Source organism: Mytilus galloprovincialis, chromosome 11 (genome assembly GCF_965363235.1).
Source record: "Mytilus galloprovincialis chromosome 11, xbMytGall1.hap1.1, whole genome shotgun sequence".
NCBI lineage: Eukaryota > Metazoa > Mollusca > Bivalvia > Mytilida > Mytilidae > Mytilus > Mytilus galloprovincialis.
Genome location: NC_134848.1, coordinates 66,580,758 through 66,597,100, shown reverse-complemented (window position 1 = coordinate 66,597,100; position 16,343 = coordinate 66,580,758). Strand labels below are relative to the sequence as shown.

General features: G+C 33.5%; 1 protein-coding gene across 3 annotated transcripts in view; it reads right to left on the bottom strand.

Annotated features, from left to right (window-relative positions):
* Positions 1-3,898: 3,898 nt before the first annotated feature.
* The window catches only part of LOC143052653 (uncharacterized), a 114,387-nt gene continuing 101,942 nt past the window's right edge, over positions 3,899-16,343 (bottom strand). The window contains exons 1-5 of one of the 3 annotated variants that reach the window (XM_076225718.1): positions 10,271-10,403; positions 7,406-7,651; positions 6,593-6,718; positions 5,228-5,638; positions 3,899-4,505 (exon numbers count right to left, since the gene is read on the bottom strand). In XM_076225718.1, the coding sequence (XP_076081833.1) occupies positions 4,393-4,505; positions 5,228-5,638; positions 6,593-6,718; positions 7,406-7,651; positions 10,271-10,280 (906 nt within the window). In that variant the 5' untranslated portion in view covers positions 10,281-10,403 and the 3' untranslated portion in view covers positions 3,899-4,392. Of the gene's footprint in view, positions 4,506-5,227; positions 5,639-6,592; positions 6,719-7,405; positions 7,652-10,270; positions 10,404-16,343 lie in introns of those variants that run through there. The other 2 variants (XM_076225719.1, XM_076225720.1) reach the window with 2 other exon arrangements.

Genomic DNA, 16,343 nt, shown 5'->3' with positions numbered 1-16,343 from the left:
CAATACTTCAAATTGTAATTTTTGCAATACCACTGAAGATTATGATCACATGTTTCTGAAATGTCATTTTCTTGATGACTTCTTTAGTAAAATTAAAAATCTTTTTGGAAAACTGAATATTGATAATAATATTCTAACATTGAAAAATCTAGTATTTGGTTATAAAATTAATGATGAACAATATTATGAAATAAATTATTTGATTACATTAATAATGTTTTGTATATATAAAGCTTACTACATGTCTGAACAGAAAACAGAAGCTATAAATGTTTATGCTGTATTTAAAGCAGAATTTATGTATAGTTACAAATTACAGGCAAAATGTAAGACTACACTTTGTAATTGTTTCCTAGAAAAAGCTTTCAAATTGTTGAAATAATTTTTTGTTTGTTTGAGAAATATATGATCTAGCAAAAATAAATGAAAGAACTTAATTAAAGATATAAATTTTTAAAATTACACATCAGGAACTGATGAAGTAATATAAATTTTACTGTTCACCGCCACATGTTAAGATTAATATCGAGGCTATTTATATCAATTTACCGTTACAAAAAGAAGATTTGAAAAAGAAACCAGTCTTACTCTTGATCTTCTTTACACTATTGATAAATTTTGATTTAGACATACCTGTTATAATGCTATATCACATCTGTTTGTTCTATTTTTAAAGTCGCATAAACCGGTGTGACAATTTTGTTTCAAACCAGGAAGTTATTCGATAGAAAAACAATGCACACGTTAACGGAGAAAATATGGAAAGTTTCCGGAAACTATACTCAAAAATCATTTATATTGCTAGATGATATCCAAATAGTATTTTTTCCTATTTATATGTATAGGTAAACAAATAAATCTCGCTGATATTTACTTGTTTATTATTTCATTGCTGATTATTTTATAACTTAGCTGTTAGATTATAATACTAATGTTGATTTAATATATTGATGCTTACCAGAAAAAAACCCTGGATTTCTGGTATTAACAAACAGGGACTCTTCACAGGTATGCTGGACTGGTGAGGTATATTGTTAACAGCGGAAAGTGCAATTTGTTGTTGAATAAAAAAAAAAAAAAAAGAAATTCATAATTGCGCCAAAATTGCGTGATTACTACATCTATCAACCAACGGACGTAACATGATTCGTCCGTACCGTGAGAAAACTGACACGTCATTGTTATTGTTATTGATCATTAAAGTTCTAAGTTATTTTTACTAAAAGGTTTTCGAAGTGACTATTTCCCGTTTGAGAGTTAAAAGGTTTGTTAGTACGTAAATGTCGTCACGTTCATGAAGTGTTATATAAATCTGAAACTTAAACATCATGCCAATCACTCTATAGACTAATATTAAAACAAGTTTGTAAATTCACTGTAACTGCCGGTGATTCATTCAAATTCTCATGACAGTGACATTTAACTTGACAAATTGTCCATTTACTCACACATGTTTTTCTTGAGACTTTATTTCATAATCAATAACGTCACATTTTCAATTTCCTTTATATTGACAATTGATGAACGACTGAAAATTCAACATTTGATTTTATTTCTATTTTAAATGACATGAGTTTGCTTTCAAGAAAACCTAACTAATTCACTCTCCCTCCTGGTTAGTTTTCTAATGTATATTCCACTTTAAAACACGACAAAAAATAGAAAACTGATTTTAACTAATACACCGTTACATGTATATATATTTTGACTATATAATTAATTCAATTAAATAAAAAGCAAATGTTTAGAACTACATTGTTATTTTAACAACTTAAAACACTTAAGTGGTCATTCAAAGTCGTGCATGTCCTACCAGAAAGATATGACAACTTCGTTGAGACTGTGTCAAAAGCAAACATTCATATTTTGGTGTTGAGATGATTGAATATTTTTTTTATTGGAACCCAAATTGGATAACATCATCGACATTTTCTATTTAAGGAATGACTAATATTTGTTCTGTCTATGAAGAAATAACATAAAAAATTTGGTGCACACTGAATTACGCGCGTAGCGGGTTATTTCACAGTGTGCACCACATTTTTTATGTTATTTCGAATAGACAGAAAAAAAATTACAGTCATTTCTTATAATGTAATTCTAAATTCCATTTTAAACCGTAGAAAACCATGAAAAACGTTGATGACATCACGGTCACATGACTAAATTATGTCTATGGGCTCATAACAAAATAACGTCAGCCAATCAGACGACGCGTTACATCCAAAATTAAATTATTGAGTGATAATAGAAAAAAAAATCATTTTTGGCTGCTTTTCGCCAAGTATTTCATAAAAGCGAACCGTGTGTATTAAGACTACACAATACACCTGCTATACGAAACTAGTTGACCAGCTTGGGTCTATTTGAATTGATTGCCATATCAGATATAATGGCTCTATTCCGACAGGATATGGCTTCACAGTCAGACGTAGGCTTACTAAAAATTGGTTGTTAAGAAGTGGTAAAGCAGTGGCGGATCCAGAACTTTTCATAAGGGGGGGCCCTTTGGTTGACCTAAGGGGGGGCCCGCTCCAGTCATGCTTCAGTGATTCCCTATATAATTAACCAAATTTTTCCCATGAAAGGGGGGGCCCGGGCCCCCCAGGGGCCCCCCCTGGATCCGCCTATGTAAAGTGGTCAGCTAGGATTGATATAGAAAAACTAGAACGAGACATACTACTACGAGATCCGTTGAATTACTTACTGTACTCAAAGACTTAAGTGCCAAGCGGGATGTTACCGATTGTACATACATCATTCATATGTAATGCATTTTTAAGGTTGCCTCATCTGTTACTACACTTAGTATTTGCCACTGGACGTCTGATAGAACAATAATCAATGTAAACTTTTCTACGGAATGAATCTAAAATCAGAATTATATGTAGGTATAGTTTATTGAGTATACAATCTTAGTTGACATTATGAGACAGCAAAATTGGAAAAGTTGTCATGTTTACACTATATTGGTCAAAATAGGAAATCGCTTCGCCATGAATGTTAAAAAATATCGTCAAAGATTCGGATCGAGTGCAACCTAGAGCCAACAGATGGTAAGGGATGGTAACTAAAACCCAATATTCTGCTGGCACGTCATATTGTTTGTTAAACCGATGATAATTGTTTAAGGGGGAGACGGATTTATAGAAGTTTTTCAAAACTTTTTTCAAAAGCCCATATTTGATTTTCATGATATATTGTTATACCTTACTGTTGTAATTTTTTGTATAAATAGATAATGTTTAAACTAAAAATATCTTCCTCTGCATGGTCAGAAAATACCTTCTATCATATTGACCTCCTAGGGGTACAGAGAAATAGAATAATGGTCATTTTGGTCATCTTGCGACCGGCAGTGAAAACCTCGTCAAAGTGGGCGTCCTTTAGTATATGTGGGATATACAAGTACGCAGTCATGTCCGGTTTGAATTGAGACATTAAAATATTTGCCACTGCACATTACGCATCCAACCATCGAACAATATATCATATTGACCAAATCTTCGGTCTTAAATACGAACTTATAGTTAATTTTTTTGATAGGTTCATAGATGGTTAGTAAAAATCCATGTAGGCTACAGCCAAGTAGCAAACAATATAACTTATCATGGGGTGCATACGACAAAGAGACAGCTATCAAACAACAAACCAATTCCAGAGTGCACAATTCAGTCTAAACAAGTGTACATACAATTTGTCAAGGATTAAATCAAATCAATCCCAGTCTATAGTATACATTACTGTATACATGGCCGAACTGTGACCTATAGTTGTTAATTCTAGTGTTGTTTGGTGTCTTTTAGAGACAAATCTTATTGGCTATCACACCACAACTTCTTTTTTATATGATGTCAATATTAAAGTCATTTTTATCGTTGAAATAAAGATTATAAAGTCGTGTTAAATTTTTTTCTAAAAATGGCTTTATTGCAAGTACAAAATATCACATATAGTATATCGTTGTGAATAGTGTGTAGAAGATCGTTTATTATAGTGACATGTGTATATAAGAATAAATAATATTTCATATTAATACAGTGATTATTTTAAATTACACCTGGCCCGTTTATTGGACCTACAAATGTATAAATCACTTTAAACTTAATTTTCATATTTTCAATAAGTTAAATTATTGTGAAATTGAATTTGTTACTTGTAAAGAAGTTTTTTTCTACAGAAAAATAAATTCAATTATTGGGCTGTTTGTCTTTGATGAAATGCATGTCATCAAATTTGCAAATGTAAGTTCGGTCATACAAATACCATGTGTCTCAAATTATTGTAAGCCTTATAGTATATTAAGAAATGTTTCTCATCTTCGACAGCTCCGTCGTTGCACAAGGTGCAGAAACATTCATCAGGAGCCTCATTTCGAAATTGCCCGGTGAATTAAGAACCAATCACAAAAATGGATAACAGTAAAACAAAAATGAGTCCAACAGAGCTTCGAGTAATCGGACCGGCATTTGGTTTGGACTGGACATTTTTCTTCAGATCTGAAACTAAACAATTAAATGAAATATAATTATGTCTGATTATTTTTATGAATCATTACAACTTTCATAATTGTGAGTGATTTCAGTTAAACTGGAAGACCTTATCCAACTTATATTGTAGACAAACCGCTGTCAAATGTTTGTACCCTTATGATTGACAGTTGTATTATCTCATATTTCGTCACGTGTCTTATAGCGGACTATTCGGTATGCGTTTTGCTCACGGTGTAAGTCCTTACGAGGGTCTACAGATGTTTACATCTTAGTCATTTGGTCTATGCTGAGGAGCAATCACACCACATCTCTTTGCAATTGCTATTTAGTCTTAAGTGCGACAGAATGGTTTACCGAACAATTGTTTTAAGTTTCTGATTTTGAAGTATCACACTTTGTATAATATTGGAGAATGTTCTGCCCACACTCGTTTTTTACCACTCAAACCCATGGAAATATATTGCCATGAAATCGGAAGTCAATATGATTCATATAAAACAGTTGACTTCTAGTAACTTCGAATCTCTCGGACTATGTAAAGACTTTTGTGCTTTGTCATATCATTTGTGTTTGCATTCAAGCGATTACCTGAAGCTTTACGTATTTATTTTTGTACATCAAATTGGTGATCAAAATATTTTTTATAAAAAATAACATATAACACCGCCTCACCCTTTTTTCTGAAGTTAAATTGTCTTTCCAACAAGATTTTGGATTTTAATAATTTAACTTACGTTTCCCAAGTAACATTCTGCGTAGAGATTGCTGGCTTGCTTTAAGTTCATTCTGTGAGTTTCGAGTTTCTCTATAGTCAGATTCTAGCTTGTGTTGTGCTGCTCTGAAATCATTCCGTATCCTATCCACTGCGTTTTGGGTTTCCCTACGCATACTACTTTGAGCGTCTCTTAGATCATTTTTCAGAACTTCTTGGGATGCAGTCATATCATTTAAGTTTTGCTTCATAACGATCATCTTTTGGTTGAATTCTTCAAACTTCTTTCTGTTTTCCGTCCCCATTGCATCGATCTGTTTTTGCATGTCCTTCTGGAGTTTAACTTGACGTTCATATTCTGTATTTAATGTGTTAAGCTCTGTTGTAAGATTGTTGATGCGCTCATTAAAGGTCACAGTTATATTCTGAAGAACTGAAGAAAAAAATATATACATGTAACGTCTTTTTACTGGATAGTTTTCAAACAGCTATCAACCAGTCGATTCTATTATATTTCCAAACCTTAGATCCAAAACCAAAAAAATAAGAAGGTTCGAACTCGCAACCTCCGAGTTGATTGATTGGATCCAATATCGTATAGTCGGATGCAACGTGCCCCGATATGAAAATTATCAAATAATGGTTTATAGTTTTGTTGTTTGATTTTATTTGTACTTTTGTTTTTTTTGTCTCAAAAGCATAACGTTGGGTATTTAAAAGCCGTCGATCGCGACCAAATTGACGTTCCTCAGATAGAAATTTTAAAACATTGACCAACACATTCGTTTTATCTATATGTCAAAGGAAGGAATTAGTGAATGCATACATTGTCTGTCTTAACCGTTACTTAAAACACAGTTTCATATTCAATTTCATAGTTGTAAAGTTAAATCTATACAAAGTTGCCGATCATATATCATTCTAAAACACAAAAAGATCATAAAATGTAAAACGGAGTTTCTGTTTTATTACTTGCAAACAACTTTATACAAATAAAGGGAGATATTGTTTAAGGTCAACGATATAAATAATCAATTGTCAATTTCTTGAATTTTCCGAAAATATATTTAAATATAAATCCGATAATGAAAGTGAAACTAATTTAATATTTTACAGTCTCATTGACATAATTATATTTTATCACATATTATGTTGTCATATAAACTGTCTTGAGTACATGTAACAGTTTAAAGTTACATGTACATATATTGGTACATTATATATATAAGGCTCCGTGTGTATGGTCGTACTTTGGTCTATAAATGTTTATATTTTATACAGTGTAACTTCGATGTAGATTTGTCTTATTGACCCTATTACCACATCTTCTTATTTATATATATCTTATATACACTGAAGAACAATACACATTAAAAATGTAACGTACCTGTTTCTAATGTGTCCAAGTTGTCATTTTGGTCGTAATGCCCAGCATACAATAATCGAATGTCATTTTCAAATTTTTTCCTCTGTTGTTTCATATCTAAAATGTCTTTTTTCATACTGGATATCTCTGAAAATAAACAGAGTGAGTAACATATTTTACCATATACAAATGATTAAGAGTTTGACCACAGAAAATCATTTCACAATAACTACATCATTCTATCACAGTATGAAATCAAAATATTATTAAAAAAAACAATAAAGCTATCGAAAATCATCCTATTTACAATGCTCTTTTTTTAAATTTTACTCCGGCTACCTCCATCAATAAAAACTGACCGCCAAAAAGTAGAACAATAGTGTTAAAAGTGGCGTTAAAAATCAACCAGTCAATCACATAATTATATACATGATATACACCGGGCTCTTTTCCTCCTCCAAATATTTGGTCATATTTTATTTAACAATTGAGCAAAAAAGTTAGTTTAACCCCTACCATTTGTCGGAGGGGGAGGAGGTCTTTGCAGAATTTAATAAACACTCATAAAGATGAGGAATGACTTTCAGATTGACATAATTGAGCTGATAGTAATTTACGTATACCTCACGCAAGTGCCCCATATACATGGACATTTATAAGAATTAATTTTGATACACTCACATATCTAATTAAAGAAAAACGTTGGTCTATTTTTGTAGATTTTGTTTGAACAGATAAATTTTCTAACACACTTTAGCAGCTCTATGCTTAAACTTAAAAATCAATACATTAAAATTAGAATTGGTAAAAAGAGAACTATTTTTTCTGACATACCTTTCTCATCAAGGGACAAATTCGCCATTTTGTATAATGACAATGCAACGGAGACGATACTACACACGGCTATGATACCGAACAAAACTTTCCACTTCCATTTTTTAATCCAAACACATGTACATATTTGTCCCTGCGGATTTTTCGTCTGTTTGCCGCCATTGGACTTCATGTCAACAACACATTCTCTTGTCTTCTCATTAAGTAACTTTTCAGAGCGATCTGGATACTCATGGTCGTCTTTATCTTAAATGTCAATTTTGAAAATTAAAACATTGCGCCAAAGAAAATATATGCAAAAATCATTCGGTCAGAGAGCAATGTAGTTTTTTAGTTAATTATATACAAAAACATCAAATTTCCTTTTCGGACAGACAAACCACGGAACAGCTTGGTACAGACTTACGTAACAGATTTATGATTTTCTATAATTAGTTGTGAGTGGCTTTGAACTAGGTGACTGCAACTACGAGAACTATCAGATCTCTACGTAAAGTGATTTTGATGTTCGGATATACAAGTACCCGTCAACGTCAACTCTGTGTATTATTTTTATTTGTATCCCTCTGATGAGTTTAGCCTTTTTCAACTGATTTTTATAGTTCGTTCTTATGTTGTCATGTTACACCACTGTCCCAGGTTAGTTGGAAGGTTGTGCTCACGCTAACATGTTAAAACCCGCCACATTCTGTATGTATTTGCCTGTCCCAAGTCATTGTGTAATTCAGATGTTGTCGTTTTGTTGATGTGTTACATATTTGTTTTTCGTTCATTTTTAACTTAAATTTCTCGTTTGAATTGTTTTACATTTGTCTTTTAAGGGCCTTTTATAGCTGACTTTGTGGTATTGGTTTTGTTCATTGTTGAAGGATGTACGGTGACCTATAGTTGTTAATTTCTGTGTCATTTGGTCTATTGTGGAGAGTTGTCTCATTGGCAATTATACCACATCTGCTTTTTTTATATTTAGCACGTTTTATCTGCATCTCTTTTGGATATGTACCGTTAAAATGAAACGTTCAAAAATTTCAAATTAAGCAAAAATTAAAATTAAAATCTTTTGACAAAAAACAAAATGTATATTCATCCCTATCGTGTTTTTCTTTACACACTAGCTCAGATAGGTTCAGCAAGAAAATTTGAAGTGACGCTAGGGTGATATATGTATAGTTGGTAGCGGTCTTGCGTATTGGCAATCGACAGAATCTTTAACATATACACATGTTCTTTTATAAGTTGTTATCATTGATATGTTCATATTTATGAATAATTAACTGTTGACAAAACTTTGAATTTGTGAAAAACTAAGGCTTTTCTACCTCAGGAATGAATTACCTTAGCTGTATTTGGCAAAACTTTTAGGAATTTTTGGTCCTCAATGGTCTTCAACTTCGTACTTTATTTGACCCTTTAAACATTTTTTTTATTCGAGCGTCCCCTCTTAACTTAATTTGGGAAAAATTGATTGACCATTAGGGATATATGTAAAATCGATTTTAGATTAACAAAACTTGCAGCAATGTTGACCCCCACCCCCCCCCCCCCCCCCCCACCTCCAAACTATTTGATTTAAGTTTTTTTTTTATCCTACATCGATCTTTTGATGTCGTCCCTAAGAGAAGGAGATCTGGGTAATGTCAACAACATAAACATTGTCATGAAGTAGAATCAATCAATAGTCAATTGAATTGAACTTTTAGAACACATATTCTGTGAAATCCAATAGCGAAAATGAAAGTAAAAGTTATTTTTACAGACATGACTGTTGAATTGTGTAGTCAGTTCAATAGATTAATTATTTTCTCACGGTTAGAACTTACAAATGTATGAGTGAAGCATCTAAGATCAAACAATATCATATAAAAGCGTTATTACCTCAATTATTATTTTTTTCTTTTACATCCTAGGGGAGCTACCATTTGATTTTTATGGGGGGGGGGGGGGCTAGGATGAAAAATGTTGTCCTACATTTTTTTTTAGTTGTAATCTCTGTCCTGCCTTTTTATTTTTCACTCTATTCGGTCCTGCCTTTTTTTTTTTAGTTTATCCTGACTTTTTTTTTTGCAAGTGTCTCACCCTGCCTTTTTTTTTTACTCAAAATTCCTGTCCTGCCTATTTTTTTCAAATTTCATCCTAGCCCCCCCCCCCCCCCCCCCATAAAAATGAAATGGTAGCTCCCTAGCGAATATTAGAAAAGAACAACCATTAAATTAATCTATACTGCATTATACAAAGCAGTTATTATCATTTAAGAAAAAAAACATCAACTATCATTTTAATACGATATACTAATATGCCATCGACAGATTTCTCAGTTGCAGAAAGAGTTTTTTTAAAACATGTAAAACGTATATGAACGTGTCCCACCCTGCACCTCATATTTAACATGGGAACGATATGTCTATTCCTGATTTAACACACTCCAGTCCGACCCGACGTGTCTTTGTATTTCAACATCCCGCCTATCCAAACAGAGGCCCCTTAGATGTTAATCCTTCGCTATACATGCTATACACGTCTAGCCTTAGTAAGTTTTACACCGATAACTTGCGTAAAAAGTAACAATTAAAGAGAACAATAACTTGGATAAGGTGCAGTCGTGTTATCTAATACCACACATACATGTATATATTATAACATTATAATATATACACACTTATTCATTGTTTATTTTTTTCAGTGTTTATCTTACATATTATCTTATATTATATCTACGTAAGAATCTGCGACTAAAAATTCCGCCATTTTTCTTGGATATATATCAATTATATATTATTACTTTCTAATCACCAAGAATTAGATCACATGTCTAATGTGGGTATTCCTTAAATCATTTGTTCGTAAATATTCTTATTTCTAACTTACCTGTATACATCTTGATTGTCTGTAGTAGACTGAAATTAAATACGTTTATAACAAACACTTTAGAATAAGTGCAAGTAAAAATAGATGATGTGGAAATTTCCTGTCTGGGTTATTCTTGTGCTAAATTTAGCACAAGTTATCATAATTAAGGGGCTCTGAACGGGTCATAATAAAACACCATATGCAATTTGCCTATCACGGCCACCTAACTGAGCGGTATAATGACAAAAAGTGAAAAATTGCTTAGTTATAATTGGGATCAATAAGGGAAATTCTAAAAGAATTTATGCATATGATAGATTTGAATCCTTATCTTTTGTCTCATCATTACGAGGTTGACATACTTTGTCTACTAGTTTTATATAGCAAAAGTAACGGTTTCTATTTTACGTTTGGTATGTTATTAAGGTAAGGTGTTGGTAAAAGATTGGTTCTCTAAAATGAAAATTATACTTAATAAATCTTGCCTATGGTGTATCAATAGCCATTTTCTTAAATTACAATCATTAGTAGCGCGACCAAAATGAAACATTTGAAACCGGCAATGTTAAATATAAAAAAAAAAAAAACGTTTACAAAAATTATTACGACCAAAACTACAGAAGAAAAGTATGATACAAACCATGCAGACAATTGACATCCAATCAAAACTATACGTATCGTAGTAGAACACTGACTACCGATTTCTATATATGTCTACTCAGATCTCTCAATTATCATGGTATACTTTCTTGGGGTAACTGCTTTAATGAGGACACATTCTCTATCGTAGGTTTACAGATTTTTAATCGTAATTAATATGCAATGCAAAAGAATTTTATGTCCTATATTCATATATATAAATCCCAGAATTTCGCTCAAATCGGAAGCCTATGAATACCTTCAACTTGTGGTGAGATTCGCGAGTTTTTTTTCTGTGTTGAAGGCCTCCATTTAAGATAAAGATCAGCAATAAAAGCAGCTGCTCCATAAATTTCCAGTCCTAAAAAATGTTAACCAATTTGTATCCTCAATTACGCAACCACGTGCCACGCCTTCTGCAAGTGACGAACACAAGACAGATGTATGAGTGTTTAACTGCCGGTCGGACGAAAACCTAAGTGTCCATTTTTCTATTTCCGAGTCACCTTTGGAAGGCAATCAGTCCATCCGAGTTATATTTTATTTTCATATATTATTTCAAAGCATGTTTATATGCCATACTATTTGATGATGTAGTGGTCATTTTGGTGGATTGTATAGCAAGATCTTTTGTTTTTGATTGTCTCATTGTATAGCAAGATCTTTTGTTTTTGATTGATTATATAGCAAGATCTTTTGTTTTTGGTTGATTGTATATCAATATCTTTTGTTTTTGATTGATTGTATAGCAAGATCTTTTGTTTTTGATTGATAATGTCATGTAGGGCCGGTAGGTATAACTCAGTGACTATAATGTCATGTAGGGCGAGTAAGTATAACTTATTGGCTATAATGTCATGTAGGGGAGTACGTGGCTGTAATGTCATGTAGTGGGATTATGTGTAACTTAGTGACCATAATGTCAGATAAGGCCAGTAAGTATAATTTAGTGGCTGTTATGTCATGTACGACCAGTAAATATAATTTAGTGGCTGTATTGTCATGTAGGGCGAGTAAGTATTAATTAGTGGCTATAATGTCATGTAGTGGAATTATGTGTAACTTAAAAGCTATAATGGCATATAGGTCCAGTAAGTGTAAATAAGTAGCTGCAATGTCATTTGGGGCGAGTAAGTATAACTTAGTGGCTGTAATGTCATGTAGGGCTAGTAAGTATTATTTAGTGGCTGTAATATCATGCATGACTAGTAAGTATAATTTAGTGGCTATAATGTCATGAAGTGGAATTATGTGTAACTTAGTGGCTATAATGTCATGTAGGGCCAGTAGGTATAACTCAGTGGCTATAATGTCATGTAGGGCGAGTAAGTATAACTTATTGGCTATAATGTCATGTAGGGGAGTACGTATAACTAAGTGGCTGTAATGGAATGTAGTGGGATTATGTGTAACTTAGTGACCATAATGTCATGTAGGGCCAGAAAGTATAATTTAGTGGCTGTAATGTCATGTAGGGCCAGTAAGTATAACTCAGTGGCTATAATGTCATGTAGGGCTAGTAGGTATAACTCAGTGGCTATAATGTCATGTAGGGCGAGTAAGTATAACTTATTGGCTATAATGTCATGTAGGGGAGTACGTATAACTAAGTGGCTGTAATGTCATGTAGTGGGATTATGTGTAACTTAAGGACCATAATGTCATATGAGGCCAGTAAGTATAATTTAGTGGCTGTAATGTCATGTACGACCAGTAAATATAATTTAGTGGCTGTATTGTCATGTAGGGCGAATAAGTATAACTTAGTGGCTATAATGTCATGTAGGGCCGGTAGGTATAACTCAGTGGCTATAATGTCATGTAGGGCGAGTAAGTATAACTTATTGGCTATAATGTCATGTAGGGGAGTACGTGGCTGTAATGTCATGTAGTGGGATTATGTGTAACTTAGTGACCATAATGTCAGATAAGGCCAGTAAGTATAATTTAGTGGCTGTTATGTCATGTACGACCAGTAAATATAATTTAGTGGCTGTATTGTCATGTAGGGCGAGTAAGTATAACTTAGTGGCTATAATGTCATGTAGTGGAATTATGTGTAACTTAACAGCTATAATGGCATATAGGTCCAGTAAGTGTAAATAAGTAGCTGCAATGTCATTTGGGGCGAGTAAGTATAACTTAGTGGCTGTAATGTCATGTAGGGCTAGTAAGTATTATTTAGTGGCTGTAATATCATGCATGACCAGTAAGTATAATTTAGTGGCTATAATGTCATGTAGTGGAATTATGTGTAACTTAGTGGCTATAATATCATGTAGGGCCAGTAGGTATAACTCAGTGGCTATAATGTCATGTAGGGCGAGTAAGTATAACTTATTGGTATATAATGTCATGTAGGGGAGTACGTATAACTAAGTGGCTGTAATGGAATGTAGTGGGATTATGTGTAACTTAGTGACCATAATGTCATGTAGGGCCAGAAAGTATAATTTAGTGGCTGTAATGTCATGTAGGGCCAGTAAGTATAACTCAGTGGCTATAATGTCATGTAGGGCTAGTAGGTATTACTCAGTGGCTATAATGTCATGTAGGGCGAGTAAGTATAACTTATTGGCTATAATGTCATGTAGGGGAGTACGTATAACTAAGTGGCTGTAATGTCATGTAGTGGGATTATGTGTAACTTAGTGACCATAATGTCATATGAGGCCAGTAAGTATAATTTAGTGGCTGTAATGTCATGTACGACCAGTAAATATAATTTAGTGGCTGTATTGTCATGTAGGGCGAGTAAGTATAACTTAGTGGCTATAATGTCATGTAGTGGAATTATGTGTAACTTAACAGCTATAATGGCATATAGGTCCAGTAAGTGTAAATAAGTAGCTGTAATGTCATTTGGGGCGAGTAAGTATAACTTAGTGGCTGTAATGTCATGTAGGGCTAGTAAGTATTATTTAGTGGCTGTAATGTCATGCAGGGCCAGTAAGTATAATTTAGTGTCTATAATGTCATGTAGTGGAATTATGTGCAACTTAGTGGCTATAATGTAATGTGAGGCCAGTAAGTATACTTTAGTGGATGTAGTGTCATGTAGGGCCTGTACGTATAATTAAGTGGCTGTAATGTCATGTGGGGCGAGAAAATAAAACTTAGTGGCTGTAATGTCATGTAGTGCGAGTAAGTATAATTTAGTGGGTGTTATGCCATGTAGGGCCAGTAAGTATAATTTAGTGGCTATAATGTCATGTAGGGCGAGTCAGTGTGACGTAGTGGCTATAATGTCATGTAGTTGGATTATGTGTAACTCAGTGGCTATAATGTTATGTGAGGCGAGTAATCGTTACGTAGTGGCTATACTGTCATGTAGTGGGATTATGTGTAACTTAGTGGCTATAATGTCATGTAGGGCCAGTAAGTTTATTTATTGGCTATAATGTCATGCAGGGCGAGTAAGGATAACTTATTGGCTATAATGTCATGTAGGGCGAGTAAATATAACTTAGTCGCTATAATTTCATTTAGTGGGATTATGTGTAACTTAGTGGCTATAATGTCATGTAAGGCTAATAATATAACTTGGTGGCTATAATGTCATGTAGTTTGATTATGTGTAACTTAGCGGCTGTAATATCATAAAGGGCCAGTAAATATAATTTATGAGCTGTATTGTCATGTGGCTATTACGTATAAATTAGTTGCTGTAATGTCATGTAAGGCCAGTAAATATAATTTAGTGGCGGTATTGTCACGTAGGGCGAGTAAATATAATTTCGTGGCTGTAATGTCATGTAGGACGAGTAAGTATAATTTAGTAGCTGTAATGTCATGTAGTGGATTTATGTGTAACTTAACGGCTATAATGGCATAAAGGGCCAGTAAGTATAACTAAATAGCTGTAATTTCATGTAGGGCCATTAAATATAATTTAGTGGCGGTATTGTCATGTAGGGCGAGTAAGTATAATTTCGTGGCTGTAATGTCATGTGGGGAGAGTAAGTATAAGTTATTGGCTGTTATGTCATGTAGGACGAGTAAGTATAACTTAGTGGCTGTAATGTCATGTAGTGGAATTATGTGTAACTTAACAGCTATAATGGCATATAGGTGCAGTAAGTGTAAATAAGTAGATGTAATGTCATTTGGGGCGAGTAAGTATAACTTAGTGGCTGTAATGTCATGTAGGGCTAGTAAGTATTATTTAGTGGCTGTAATGTCATGTAGGGCCAGTAAGTATAATTTAGTGGCTTTAATGTCATGAAGTGGAATTATGTGTAATTTAGTGGCTATAATGTCATGTGAGGCCAGTAAGGATACTTTAGTGGATGTAGTGTCATGTAGGGCCTGTACGTATAATTTAGTGGCTGTAATGTCATGTGGGGCGAAAAAACAAAACTTAGTGGCTGTAATGTCATGTAGTGCGAATAAGTATAATAAAGTGTTGTAATGCCATGTAGGGCCAGTAAGTATAATTTAGTGGCTATAATAACATGTAGGGCGAGTAAGTGTGACGTAGTGGCTATAATGTCATGTAGTTGGATTATGTCTAACTCAGTGGCTATAATGTTATGTGAGGCGAGTAATCGTTACATAGTGGCTATAATGTCATGTAGTTGGATTATGTGTAACTTAGTGGCTATAATGTCATAAAGGGCCAATAAGTTTATTTATTGGCTATAATGTCATGTAGGGCGAGTAAGGATAACTTATTGGCTATAATGTCATGTAGGGCGAGTAAGTATAACTTAGTCGCTATAATTTTATTTAGTGGGATTATGTGTAACTTAGTGGCTATAATGTCATGTCAGGCTAGTAAGTATATTTAATGGCTATAATGTCATGTATGGCGAGTAAGTATAACTAAGTGGCTTTAATTTCATGTAGTGGGATTACATGTATGTGTAATTTAGTGGCTATAATGTCATGTAAGGCTAGTAAGTATAATTTAGTGGCTATAATGTCCTGTAGGGCTAATAATATAACTTGGTGGCTATAATGTCATGTAGTTTGATTATGTGTAACTTAGTGGCTGTAATATCATGTAGGGCCAGTAAATATAATTTATTGGCTGTATTGTCATGTGGGGCGAGTGCGTATAAATTAGTTGCTGTAATGTCATGTAGGGCGAGTAAGTATAATTTAGTGGCTGTAATGTTATGTAGGGAGAGTAAGTATAAGTTATTGGCTATAATGTCATGTAGTTGGATTATGTGTAATTAGTTGCTGTAATGTCATGTAGGGCCAGTAAATATAATTTAGTGGTGGTATTGTCATGTAGGGCCAGTAAGTATAATTTAGTGGCTTTAATGCCATGTAGGGTCAGTGTAAATTATTAAGTTGCTCTATTGTCATTTGGGGCGAGTTAGTATTCCTTAGTAGCTGTAATGTCATGTAGGGCGAGTAAGTTAAATTTAGTGCTATAATGTCATGTATGGCCAGTAAGTATAATTTTAATGGCTATAATGTCATGTGGGGCGAGTGAGTGTAA